The sequence below is a fragment of the Podarcis tiliguerta genome (genome assembly GCF_965153285.1).
Source record: "Podarcis tiliguerta genome assembly, chromosome: 5".
NCBI classification, from domain to species: domain Eukaryota; kingdom Metazoa; phylum Chordata; class Lepidosauria; order Squamata; family Lacertidae; genus Podarcis; species Podarcis tiliguerta.
In genome coordinates this window covers 87,836,279-87,849,932 of record NC_139538.1, presented here as the reverse complement: position 1 = coordinate 87,849,932, position 13,654 = coordinate 87,836,279, and the positions used below count along the sequence as shown (strand labels likewise).

The 13,654-nt window shown below is 44.4% G+C and overlaps 2 protein-coding genes across 51 annotated transcripts in view; one reads left to right on the top strand and one right to left on the bottom strand.

Moving 5' to 3' along the window:
* Positions 1-6,686, top strand: part of SORBS1 (sorbin and SH3 domain containing 1) — a 192,472-nt gene extending 185,786 nt beyond the window's left edge. For 35 of the 50 annotated variants that reach the window (XM_083440191.1, XM_083440180.1, XM_083440169.1 and 32 more), the window contains 3 exons: positions 151-341; positions 1,620-1,732; positions 3,997-6,686. In XM_083440191.1, coding sequence (XP_083296317.1) covers positions 151-341; positions 1,620-1,732; positions 3,997-4,064 — 372 coding nt within the window. In that variant the 3' untranslated portion in view covers positions 4,065-6,686. The remainder of the gene's footprint in view (positions 1-150; positions 342-1,619; positions 1,733-3,996) is intronic. The other 15 variants (XM_083440202.1, XM_083440193.1, XM_083440183.1 and 12 more) reach the window with 1 other exon arrangement.
* The window catches only part of COG3 (component of oligomeric golgi complex 3), a 48,691-nt gene continuing 39,032 nt past the window's right edge, over positions 3,996-13,654 (bottom strand). Inside the window, exons 22-23 of the mRNA XM_083440379.1 lie at positions 11,813-11,911; positions 3,996-9,507 (exon numbers count right to left, since the gene is read on the bottom strand). Of these exons, the coding sequence (XP_083296505.1) occupies positions 9,478-9,507; positions 11,813-11,911 (129 nt within the window). The 3' untranslated portion in view covers positions 3,996-9,477. The remainder of the gene's footprint in view (positions 9,508-11,812; positions 11,912-13,654) is intronic.

Below are 13,654 nucleotides of genomic sequence, written 5' to 3'. Positions count from 1 at the left end.
TGTCTTGTCTTACTGGATTGCTACAACTGGATTTCCCCATCTCTTACTGACTATCTCCCCCCCCTCCTCCCCACTTTCCCCTGTTCACTGTCCTCTGACGTGTTTCCCCCCCTCCGTGGATGTCAACCCTGCACTGTCTCTACCGCCCAGGAAACCGTTTGCAATGAGATCTTAAACATTGCGGAAAAGTCCGTTCATTACTGCAGCACAATTTCTCAGCCTCTTGTCTCTTGCCACAAGGGGCCGCATAGTGACAATAAATCATCTTTCATCATTTCTCAGCAACCGCAAGTCCTGCCGCTGGGAACAAGCCTCGACAGGAACCACGCGCCACAAGATATGTAAGTTGGCAGCTGTCGTACATTTGATGGATGGAATGCAGGAGACACAGCACAATTTTTAGTTTGATGGGTTTTCTTATTTAACACAAGGGACTCGCCAGTATTTTGGTTTTGTGGTCTTGGCTGAGATCACAAGAGGAAATTGTGCCCTATTGATCCTACCAGACTCGTCTTCATTTTTTAAAATATCATGGATCAGAGGTCTGGAGATGGATGTGTGGTACCTTGGTGTGGACTTTTGGAACTTCCTCCTAGTTGGAAGACTTCAGAAGGGCGGTGGCAGCTCATAATCGCCCCGGTGAGGTCCTGTAGACACTTTTGCCATCAAGAGTGCCACAGGGCCACTGGATGAAGTTCTACGTGCCACTCCTTGCCACCTGATCTGGTCCCATGGTTTCAAGATTTATTTAGGGGCTGTCTGTGGTGCAGAACAGGGTACGAGGGAGCTAATGGGAACTGAATATGGTCAGAATATTGTTGGATAAAGTTGAGAGAGGGCAGAGGAAATTTAGACTCCTGTCCCAGCAGATTTCCTGTTTGTGGAATGCTCTCCCCAAGGAAGCATGGTACAGTGGTGCCCCGCAAGACGAATGCCTCGCAAGACGGAAAACCCGCTAGACGAAAGGGTTTTCCGTTTTGGAGGTGCTTCGCAAAACGAATTTGCTATGGGCTTGCTTCGCAAGACGAAAATGTCTTGCGATTCCTGGGTTTCCCCCCCTCCCCCCCCTTTTCCCAAGCCCCTAAGCCGCTTAACAGCTGATCGCTAAGCCGCTTAACAGCTGATCTAAGCCGCTAATAGCCTTTTAGCAGCTAATCCGCTAATCCCTTAAGCCGCTAATAGCCGCTAATAGCCGCTAATAGCGCTAATCCGCTAATGGGCTTGCTTCGCAAGACGAAAAAAACCGCAAGACGAAGAGACTCGCGGAACGGATTCTTTTCGTCTTGCGAGACACCACTGTACCTTTATTATATACCTTTAGGCGCCAGGCAAAAATGTTCCTCTTTAACCAGGCCTTAAAGACATGCAATGCTCTTTTAAATGTTGGGGAGGGGGGATTATTGGGTTGGGTTTTGGTTTTATTATGCATTTTGTGTTTTTATATTGTGATTTTTATCTTGTAACTGCCCTGAGACCTGTGGGTATAGGGTGGTATACAAATTTGAATCATCATCATTGGATCTGTATTTGAAGAAAGTTACAAGAGGGATATTGTTAGTAGTGGCTGGCAATCTCTTCCCTTAATTCTACCCCCCTCCACTGTTTCTGTGCGTTTTCAGGCTTAGCTACCAAGCATTGTACAGCTATGTCCCGCAGAATGAAGATGAGCTGGAGTTAAGAGATGGAGATATCATAGATGTCATGGAGAAGTGTGATGACGGCTGGTTTGTTGGTGAGCATGACATCTGTCATTTCAACTCGTTTTTAAAACATTAACGGGAACATTAATTAATATCCATTTGATTCACAGACCTATTTACACAAAATCTACAGTTAGCCAGAGCAGCATACATGCTATAATTCTGATAATTTGCTTGACTAGGAGTGATTGCGTATATTCTGCTGTGAGTTTGCTATGCATTTTAGCAGTAACAGCAGCAGCTACAAATCTTAATGATTTTCCCTGTGACCCTCCCTACCAATAGAAAATTGTCCTGACAACCCAAAAACTTTCCTGGGCAATGTTCAAGCAGCAGGCCTATATATGTTTCACACAAACTACTGGAGAAACAGCACTGGGATGGGAAAGATCCATGAATCAGTTTCTACTTCCTCAGACCCCAACACACACTGATGTTCTGCAGCAATAAATTCTGCCATATGACCCACCAGTTAAACAACTGTGTAGCATTAAATCTCATTAAGCGGAAAGGCTTATCTGAGCCACCATATTTAGTAAATATGATCCTTTCCCTTCCCTTCACAGCAGGTATAGAGGGAGAACAACATTTCCTGGTTATGTTTAGATATAAGCTTATTTTCCTCAAGCATGTTTTTACTGTACAATGCCTCAAAATAGCCATTAATTCCTTAGAAAGGCTCAACGGTAACCAATTTTGATTGCTAGGTGTTCAAGACAGAACACACATGCTGTTAGCGCATTCTGATTTGTAACAGGCTTTGTGGATGTAGACAAAGTAAATATAGCCATTAGTTTAGAGAGGTATTCACTCTGAGTTTTCAGCCGTTGGGAAACTGACCTCCAAACATAGAACACTTGGTACCCCAAATAGATTTTGCAACACCTTATACTCTTTCCAAAACACTAAATTTACTATTGACCCCGATTGGAATTCCGGATAATTACGGCATACGTAGACTACTCTAAAACCTTCAACTGTTGCAAGAGGCTGTTTAATTGATCCAACTGTTGTCTAATAATGGCAATTATTATTCACATGCTCATCCAAAAACCATTTATAAACTGAAATCCTTTTGGAGAAGACTGTTATTTTACTTTTATTGTAGTTATGGATAAGCCAATCACTCATGCAATAGGTCGTACCAATAGATTAAAAAAAAAAACTGTTTCAGACTATTTTACGTCTTTTCAGCTCAAGCCAAGCCCTTGAATCTGGTGCTGTGCATTCACAAGCCAAATGCCCTCCACTTGGCTCCAGTTTCCAGCTCTTCCTTCCCTGCTCTTCCGCCCTGTCCTTCAAACATTGCCAGACTGACACCCACTCACTGACTCTGTGGCTTGAGACCAATACTTTTATTTCGAAACGGGGCCTCCCTCCAGCTAATCATTTCAAATTGGAGCGATCAGTGTGCACGATGCTTTCGAGAGATATTAAAAAGCGTATCTTGCCCAAGAAATCATACAAACTGAATTTTGATGTGGCAGAAGACAAAAGGGCGGGGAAGCAAAGGACCAAAAGATGTAGAGTTATCGGTACATGGTCTTTTATTTCAGCTAGGATTAAGCCAGGCTCCGCTGAAAATATTTATTTTCAGGGGAAACTTGAAGAAAAAGAGGGAGCTCTTCTGGTATGGACTTCCAAGGAGACGGGGCATCACATCAGATCTCTGTCCCATTGGGCAGCATGTGTTTCAGCATTCTAGGAAGACACAGTCACAGGCCATTGGTCCACGTAGCTCAGTGTTGTCTACAGACTGGCAGCAGCTCTCCATAATTTTAGGCTGGGTTTCAGCCTTATCTGGAGATAGGTAAAGGGACCCCTGACCATTAGGTCCCGTCACGGACGACTCTGGGGTTGTGGTGCTCATTTTGCTTTACTGGCCAAGGGAGCCAGCGTACAGCTTCCAGGTCATGTGGCCAGCATGACTAAGCCGCTTCTGGCGAACCAGAGCAGCGCACGGAAACACCGTTTACCTTCCCGCCGGAGTGGTACCTATTTATCTACTTGCACTTTGAGGTGCTTTCGAACTGCTAGGTGGGCAGGAGCAGGGACCGAGCAATGGGAGCTCACCCCGTCGCAGGGATTCGAACCGCCAACCTTCTGATTGGCAAGCCCTAGGCTCGGTGGTTTAACCCCATGCACTAACCAAATAAGTGGAGGATCCTTTCATGGGATCAAGTTGTGTGCTATCCTGCTACACAGCGATAGCAAAGCAAAGATGGGAAAGCCATCACCACCAGCCTGCTTTTTGGGCCGCCATGCCCACATTTGTTCTTGTTTTATTTCTCAACAGGCACATCCCGGAGAACACAACAGTTTGGTACTTTCCCAGGCAACTACGTGAAACTTGTATCTTCATAAAAGCCATTGCTAGCCCGTTGGTGATTTCACCAGGAGAGAGAGAGACAGACAGACAGACAAAGAGAAGGACCTGGGTTTGAAACTGTAAGAAAAAAATGTTCAGAAAAGACTTATTTCATGAATGTAGCCGACAAGCAAGGAGACGCGGATGTGAATGTGGTAAAAGTGTTGGACTGACTCGAAGCCCTTGCCTCCTTTAAAGGTTGACCAGAGCAAAGTACCGAGCCGCTTACAATGCTGCCTTTGTGTCTGCTTTTATCCTTCAGGGACGGCAAGATAAGACTTCGCTTTCGTTCAGTATTGAGTATTGCTCTCCACGGTGTGAAACTGGGGGAAAGCAATGAGATGGGACTGTGACATAACGTGAGCAGGGTGGGGAGGGGAAGAGAACACGAGAACAGTGAATGCATTTTGGTTGCAGAATCTGTGACTGCAGTCCGGCTGGCAGAGGGTGAAGTTGGTGTCTCATCCTGCTAAAAACCTCATGCAGCTCTTGTTCCCTTCCTTTGGAATGTGCACCTTAACACATATGAAGGGGGAAGGAATTTACGGAGACCCATTTTATATAGAAGGGCACATTGCCAAGATCATCCTCCCATTATCTTTTAATTCACTACACCAGATTTAAGCAGGCTTTTCTGTGTTTCCTTTTCCCCTGTTTTATTGAGGTTGCAATCTTCTATTTTGTTTTACTGGTCAGTTGGCTGTCAGAAACCTACTTTTACTGCACTTAACTAAAACAGCAAGTAAGGCAGCGGTCTTGACACTGTGCCTTGAGGCAGACGAAAAGAACTGAGCCTGGATCTTTGATTGGTCATTAAGATTTGGCATTACCAGCCAATAAAATGTTGTATTCTATTCTGCTTGACATTATCCAGCCACGTTCTAGGCATTTTGACCCAGCTATTCCACACATATCCTGAAAGTTCTGCCCACTGCATGTTCTGGGCCAGATCTACTCAGAATGGCATCTGCACAAGCTTCCTAAAGCTACATTTCTGCCAGCGGCGCTTGTGCTGAAGCCATTTCCAGTGGTTTGTGCCTTTGTGAGAATTTAGTGCATTCTTTTTGGATGAACACTGCATTAAAAAAACCCCCACACCAATCGTGTGCATTTTAAAGCATAACTGTTGCCACTATTGCTTCCTCGTCCTCTTAACTGGAATAGCTCCTTCCGGAGGATTTATTTGGAAGTCAGATCTAGTGATTTCAGGTCACCTAATTTCCTAAGTGGACTCCTACCAGCCCAAATGGCAGACCAGACGATTGGTAGGGTAAGAAAAAGTGATCCATTCATTCACAACTCTCTGCCTTTTTCTCTTTTTGCAGTTGCTTCTTACATGTCTGGCTTAGCACCAAATAATAGAGCAAGCAGCCAGATGCTATCAAGGCATCCTTCTCAGTGGTGGATATATTCTGGCAAAATATTCCTGAATGTGCCTTTTTAGAATTGGTGGCAAATGTGATTTTTCTGCCTGTCTTTTCGAAAAGAAACACAGAAAAGTACAAGCAACCTGCACGTCTGGATTTCCAAAGCCACTTTGTTTTGGATCTCCTTGAATTATACACTACTCCGACTGCAATCCTTTGCACACTTACCAGGGAGTAAGCCCCATTGTGTTCAATGGAATTTAATTCTGAGTAAGCATGCATAGAATTCCAGTGCCAATTTCCCAAATTTTGCACTTCCGTGCAAAACGAACCTGTTGTTTTTTTCATAGTCATTTTGTTTAAAAAGAGAAAAGGGGTCATGGACAAGTACAACTAGCAAAGATTTAGATTGCGATTTTGTCATAAGCTGTATTTATTAAATATAAAAAATCCTATTTTTCTGCTGATGCTTTTATACAGTTTATTCATAGTAACAGCAACTAACTCACGGTCAGCATGTTTGCAGTTCGTTGTATTAATAGCCATGCTCCAAAATAGCAGGATTTCTTTTTTGCTGACTCTTCCCCCCCCCCCCACAAGATCAGCCAAAAAAAAAAGTCAATTGAAGTGCTTTAATATTATGACTGTATATATGTATATTTGCCTTTGTATAGACTTACAAATAACTTATATTGAAGAAAATTAAATTCATTGAAAGCTTTTTAAAAAGGGCAGTAAAGAAGAAGACTTTTCCATTTTTATTTATATTAAGTAATTATTCCATGTACGATCACATTAAATATGAGGGGTTAGCAAAATTATAGCTCAGTTACAACTAAGCCACAAAATGCTGCTTCCATCCATTTGGAGAGCTAATGTTTTCATAATGAAGGATTGTTACTGCTTGAGTCCCATTGAAATGATTTACAGTCTCCTGCAGCTCTTGAAGGGGGTCCGAGAGAACGGCTTCCCTAACCTATTTTAATGGGTTTCTAATGCTTTTTTTATTTGCATTTTTATCCGAAGCAGCGTTTAGACGTGGCATTAAAAACGAAAAAGGATTGGATAGGTGCAAATCATGAGCTTAACCATCTTGGCTGTATGTAACCATCTCGATGCCATTTTTAGTTTTAATAATACACCTGTGTGTTCCGTGCTCACCCATTACCCGTCAAGAAGTCACTTTTTGCGTTTTGTTTCCTCATTGCAGTGGATTATTATTTGACAATAAATGGAAAGATTGAATTAAAAGTGTGTTCCTTTATAGAAGTGATTTAGTAACTATCAAGCCCAGCCTCTGGTTGGTGGTGCCTGTTATTCGCAAAAATGTAAGAAAATCCCTTGCTGATAGAGGATCCTGGGGCCGGAGGGATGCCTGGGGGAAAGCTCGCACCTAGGACCTGAGCACACCAGCGCTCTCCTCAATTGTGATTCTCTGCAACTAGTAGCCACTGATCACCTTATTTTCCAAGAAGTTGTCTGATCCTCTTTTAAAGCTGTCTCTTTAAACCCCTGGATACTATTTGTGGGCACATTTCGAATGGGAAATTGCCAAGGAAGTACGAATGAAGAATATGCAACGGTGGGCAATCCTGGCCTGAGCTCCCCCAGTCCTGCACAAATACCATATTGGCCCGAATATAAGCCACACTTTTTCTCCAAATTCCGACCGCGAAAAGTTTATGTGCTGCTTAAATTCGTGACCTTACCAAAATTGGCTTTTACGATATCACTGTAGGATTTTCTTCCACATTTGCCATTTGCGGGTGTTAATGCCTGCAGAATTTTAAGGGAGTGGCCTAAATTCGGGTATTGTCTTCTTCCCTCTTGAATTTTAAAGGTGCGGCTTATATTCGGGCCAATACGGTACTCCTGCATATGGGCTTATCATGATGGAATAGAGGACTGAGTGCACAATTCCCCTCACATTTTTTGGGGGGGTGGGGGGTGCACAATGATTACCCTTCAGGAGTGGCTGGCAAACCTTGTTCCACGAGGCTTGCAAAAAGATACTTTCGGATGGAAAAGCAACAGGAACAGAGTGCACACCTTCCATTCCACAAAGGAACAAGCAAATTATCATGATGATAATTATCCGCAACACAGGATACAAAAACCTGGGCTGAAAGGAAGCCAGGCTAAAGCAATCTGTGTGTTGTATGTCTCAAGAGGCGGCAACAGCTCAAATAGTTTCTTAATAAATAAATATAAAAGGAACTTGCCTTCAGAAAATACCGGGGAGGACTTTTCCTGAAGCAGCCATTCCTTTTTCGAAATCACATGCAACTAGCCCAGCATAGACGAAACGAAACTATCTCGAAGTAAGAAAGCAGAACTTTTATTTAAAAGGAGGGGAAACAAAGAGGAACATTAGTCAAATAATATAATCTTTGATAACGTTTTAAATTATGTACACTATTTTTATACGTAAATATCTGAAGCTATGGCTTTATACAAGTTTGCTAGAACAGGATGACACAGGGTGGATGGGATAAAGGCATTCTGCTTTAGAAACAAAAGGATTTGGTCAACTGATTCGAACGCTTAGAAAATTTGATTAAAATACACTCTGATTTCATATACAGCAATCATGCCATAATTTACTTGAAAAACATGATACGAAGTCCACAGGACGTTATTTTACAACAAATCTGCTTTGCAGTAACAGCTTTCAACGGGTGCGAATTGCCTTGTCAAATGGGTGGCAGGCAAACAGCTTGAAGCTGCTTTAAAAACACACCACTAATATGCAGAACCGCCCCCCCCCCCAACCACCAATTTATGAATAAAAGCAAAGCGGTAATGGGAGTTTTATTTCTTTCTACAAATTTGAACTCGTAACTATAAAAGCTTTCTTATTAATTCCACCCCAACCACGAAGATGGCTTTCCCCTCAAATTATTATTTGGGAATTACCTTAATGTCATATACTTAAGTTTTAGTTCCTTCTCTCCATAACTAGTGCTGCCTTTTGTTCCTCGTTCATGCTAGCCTCCTGATTTTACAGTCATTTTAGCATCCAGCAGATCTTGAAAAGAGAAATGTTCAAAGCAGGGCTGGGAAAAAGAGACTCTGTGACTCTCCAGCTGGCTAGAGACTGGGAGGGTGGCAGGTTAGGAAACTCTGGGTTAACGTAAACCAAAAAGCATGAGATAAAGTTGCCACGAGCAAGAAGGCACAGGCAAGCTAGGACTCCTCTCCATCTCCACTCCAATTAAGGTTTTTAGTTGCTGCTGTTATTTGTAAAAAACAGAAGTTCTAATGGAGCTTCATTTTTATAAAATGAATTATTTCACATATCAGTCATTCAAACTTAGAAGGCATTTCTCTATGGCAATTCCTCAATTGCATAGCTTTCTCTTCACATCCTATGCACACAATTTTACTGCAGCAAATTTCTTTTTAGAGTTATTAAGAATTGGTGAGTGTCAGCACACCAGTCACATACTGGAGAAATTTTCACAATGTGCTTCATTTACACGCGCAGCTAAACCATTTGATATACAGCTGATCAGCTTCAACTGAGACTTATTGCCGGAGGGCAAATGAAAACTCTTTCACAAATGCCCTCTTCACCACTCACTGACTGCAGTGCCGTGATGACTTGAGAATGTGCAATTTGGAGGGTATTATTGAGATAGCGTGGGAAGGTGTGTACATACACTTATGCCTTCTATGAAAGAGATTCTTGGGTCCCTGCCTTCTCCAATTTATTTTCAGCACATCCCTTGGCAAAGAAACAAACACATATTAACAAAATTGGGTAGGGGAGCAAATAGAATTTAACCCCAACATGTTTGCAGTCAAGGTAGGTAGATGCTAACAAACAAAAAAAGCTGACCATTGTTCTGAATAAAGCAGTATTTCTGCTTTATTTTTTTAAAAAAGTTATAACATACTGGGGTTCATCCTCTTCTTTTTCACCTGACCTTCGGATGGGTGATGCTAAAAGCAGGTAGGATGGCACACCCCCGAGTCTGCTTCAGATAAATGTCCATTTCACTGCCCGACAGACAATTTGAAGAGGCTTCTCAAAGAGGGACTACTTTGCTGTTGACAGAAGGAGATTTACCTGGAAGGCAAATGGCAAAGGGGTTTCACTACTGTGGAACTCGTAACGCCTGTTTTACAAAAGCAGTAAAATTTGGGGGTGGGGGTTTGCACAGGGAAGGTCCTGGATATGGAGATCGGAAACTAATTGAGGGCAATACATAGGGCTGCTGCCCAGAGCAGCACTTCCGTTGCCGCAAGGAATCAGAGGAGGAAAACAGGCTTGTTCAATGGGAGCACAATCTCGTTCCTGTGTGTGTCTGTACGAGAGGGAAGCATGTAGTATGCTGCCATAAGCACTCGGCTGAAAAATATAACACATGCTTCACTTTGGGATCCTCCCAAACAGATAAATCACAGCAGTGAGTCCACTTGGTCTCAGCATATTCCTCAGTACTCGACGGATAATAAATCCAGCCTTGCCTGTATCTCAGAATCTGGGCGATTTATCTGCCCAGTTGGCTATTTCCAAAAGGACTCTTCCCACTGCCTTGTTGCTGTTACTCTGTCCACAGAATCCTGAAAGTTGTGCAGGTTGGATATATATTTACTATGATATATGAAAACGCATGTCAACTGAGATGACTTATCAAAGCAAAGAATGGATTGATTTGCACCCCGCCCCAAAATTGACAGATTTTGCAGTTTTCCACAAAAGATCACATGAGCTCTAAAAGATCATGGGGAAATAGGAAGTTTCCTTAAACTGAGAATGTTTTAAGGAATGTTCTAGCTAGCTTATTGTTGTCTACACCGACCTGCAGCAGTTGTTCAGGGTCTCAGAACGGATTATGAACCCTATAATTTACTGTGGATTGGATGTCACCATTGCGGGCTTCCCTCTCGTACAGACACACACAGAGGAAGAGTTTGTGGCTTCCTTATCGCTTCTGCACACCATACCACAAAAATCCCAGACTGCATAGCCCAAGGGTCAGCAAACGTTTTTAGCAGGGGACCGGTTCACCGTGCCTCAGACCTTGTGGTGGGCCGGATTACACACACATACAGTGGTACCTCGGGTTATGTACCGTATTTTTCGCCCTATAGGGCGCACCGGCCCATAGGGCGCACCTAGTTTTTTTTTTGGGGGGGGGGATAAAGAAATTTTTCCTCCGACCCTAGCCCCCAGAACAGGCTGCTATCCGCAAGCCTGGGGAGCCGGGCAGGAACTCCCACGGGCTCCCCAGGCTTGCGGATAGCTTCCTGAAGCCTGGAGAGCGAGAGGGGTCGGTGCGCACCGACCCCTCTCGCTCTCCAGGCTTCAGCGAAAGCCTGCATTCGCCCCATAGGACACACACACACTTCCCCTTCATTTTTGGAGGGGGAAAAGTGCGTCCTATAGGGCGAAAAATACGGTACTTAATTCGTGCCGGAGGTCCGTTCTTAACCTGAAACTGTTCTTAACCTGAAGCACCACTTTAGCAAATGGGGCCTCCTGCTGCCGCCACACCGCCAGAGCACGATTTCTGTTCTCATCCTGAAGCAAAGTTCTTTATGCATGGTACCATTTCTGGGTTAGCGGAGTCTGTAACCTGAAGCGTATGTAACCTGAAGCATATGTAACCCAAGGTACCACTGTGTATATATATCTGGAGACTGAAAGGAGATGCAATTGGGGGTTGACCTCAGCCCTGGGCAGCGGGGATCCTGGCAGAGGGGGGCTTCTCTCTCCCCCCAGCCCCTCCCCTCCCTCCTCCACCGCTCTGCCTGCGATTGGGAGCCGGCAGCAGCGCAGCCACCTCTCCTCTCTGGGCCAGCTTTCCCAGGCGCCAGGCGTGCCCATGAACAGACAGGGTGGGTGGCGGGTCTGGGCATGCAGGCAGTGAGGCTTCAAATTGGCTGGCACCAGTCAAAGCCCAGCCCCCTACCTCCGCAGGGCAGGGAGAAGCCAGGAGGGAGTGAGGAGGGGCCGCCGTGGTGGGAGGGGAAATGGCACAGCCCAAACAGATCCACGTGGCGATTCCCGGACCATCCACAGGCTGGATCCAGAAGGCAATTGGGCCTGATCCAGCCCACGGACCTTAGTTTGCCGACCCCTGGCAAAGTTTTGAGCAAGGCCCTTGTGCCAGTTACAACGGCTGGCTCTTGCCTAGATCAGAGACATCCTGTAGCTTTGTTTCTGGATGCTCTGCTAGCCTGTCAACATAACCCAAAAGCAAGCATTTGTGCTGCTTTTGTCTTAAAGCCATCCACAAAATTTATTCAGGGGCCAAACTTCCCGTGCTCAGAACATTTAGTTGAAAGAATATATTGATCTGACCGAATTTCACCCAAAATGTAGTTGACACAGAATGGTCTTTTAAAATAAGAGTTTTCTTACATACCTGTTCCATTGAAGGGCAGGCTACAATCTGGAGATCTTCTTTGCTAAATTCTTCTTTTAGTAGAGCATGCAGTTTCTGGAACACTTGCTGAATATTGTTCTGAGGAAAGGAAGAACATATTGAAAAACTTTCCTTTTTAAAATAATAATAATACTTTTTATTACATTTTCCATTTTTGGTAATCACAATATCCATACATAAATCAAATATTTATAAATAAAATATTTAAAACTTTCCTCACCCTAAAACCAGCCTTCAAATATGAAAGCATACAGAGAACAGATATCCAGTTTGGGGGGAAACTAATCAGTTAAGGTGACTTAGAAGCTTCATTTTTTTGTTACTTCTACATTCTCCCATTAGGCAGTTAAAACTCAAGGGGTCAGAGATGTCACTGTGTAAGAAAACCTACATTAGCAGCTGGCGGTCTACATAAGCTCCTAAGATGAATAAGGCCCCTTATGCAGCGTTTATCTGTAAAGGCACAGCCTACTGGAAGGATGCAGGAGTGACAGAACATAATAGCAGCCTTGCTGGATGCGCCTGGCCTAATCCAGCATCTTGTTAACTAGATGCCTCCAGGAAACCCACAACCAGGCCTTGTGCGATACTGTTGTTTTCCAGCAACTGGTATTCAGAGGCTTGGGGTCTCTGACCCTGAAGGTAGCGTATAAGGTAAAGGTAAAAGGACCCCTGACCATTAGGTCCAGTTGTGGCTGACTCTGGGGTTGCAGCGCTCATCTCACTTTATTGGCCAAGGGAGCGTACAGCTTCTGGGTCATGTGGCCAGCATGACTAAGCCACGTCTGGCGAACAGGAGCAGCGCACGGAAACACCATTTACCTTCCCGCTGGAGCGGTACTTATTTATCTACTTGCACTTTGACGTGCTTTCGAACTGCTAGGTTGGCAGGAGCTGGGACAGAGCAATGGGAGCTCATCCCGTCGTGGGGATTCGAACCGCCGACCTTCTGATCAGCAAGCCCTAGACTCTGTGGTTTAACCCACAGCGCCACCCGCATCCCTTGAAGGTAGCGTATACCCATCATGAATATCAGTCGCCGATAGGCTAATTCCCCTTTGCAGCCAAAGTTGGAGGCCATCATCACATCCTGGAAAACCAAATTTCACAGTCTTGCTATGTGCTGCTTGAAGAATCAGCTTCTCTAGGTGACCCCAGATTCTAGTACGGTGGTACCAATTAATCCGTTCCTGAAGTCTGTTCTTAAACCAAATCCGTTCTCAAACCGAGGCGTGCTTTCCCTAACGAAGCCTCCCGCTGCCGGTGCCCTTCCACCATTCGGCTTCCGTTCGTAGACCAAGGTAAAGTTCGCAAACACTACTTCCGTTTTGGCAGAGTTCGTAAACCTAATAGTTCATAAACAGGACTGTTTGTAAACCGAGGTACCACTGTACTATGAAAGAGAAAGGGGGGCAAACTGCTTTCCACACCGTGAATAATTTTGCACACCTTTATCATGTTCCATCCTTAACTTTCCCGCCCCTGAACCAAAAAGCCCCAAACGCTGCAACTCTTCATCATACAGGAGTCGTCACAGCTCATTTTGATTTCCCTTTTCTGCTACAAAACTGGCTCTACAAGCCACATATGGCTTATAGGCAGCTTCAGGAAGTAAATGGAAAAAAGATTAGGAGGACAAATTCTGTCATGAACTCAGCTGCAGGCGTTTACTCCTCATCCACAAAATCACCTTTCCTGGTCACTTGCAGACATCCCTGGCACTACAAGGGCAGCAGAGCAGAGAACTATAGGTAGACTAGAGAAGAGGAAGACAAGCCAGGATGCAGCAGGAACTGTGGTCTAAGAGTGAGGACAACCAAA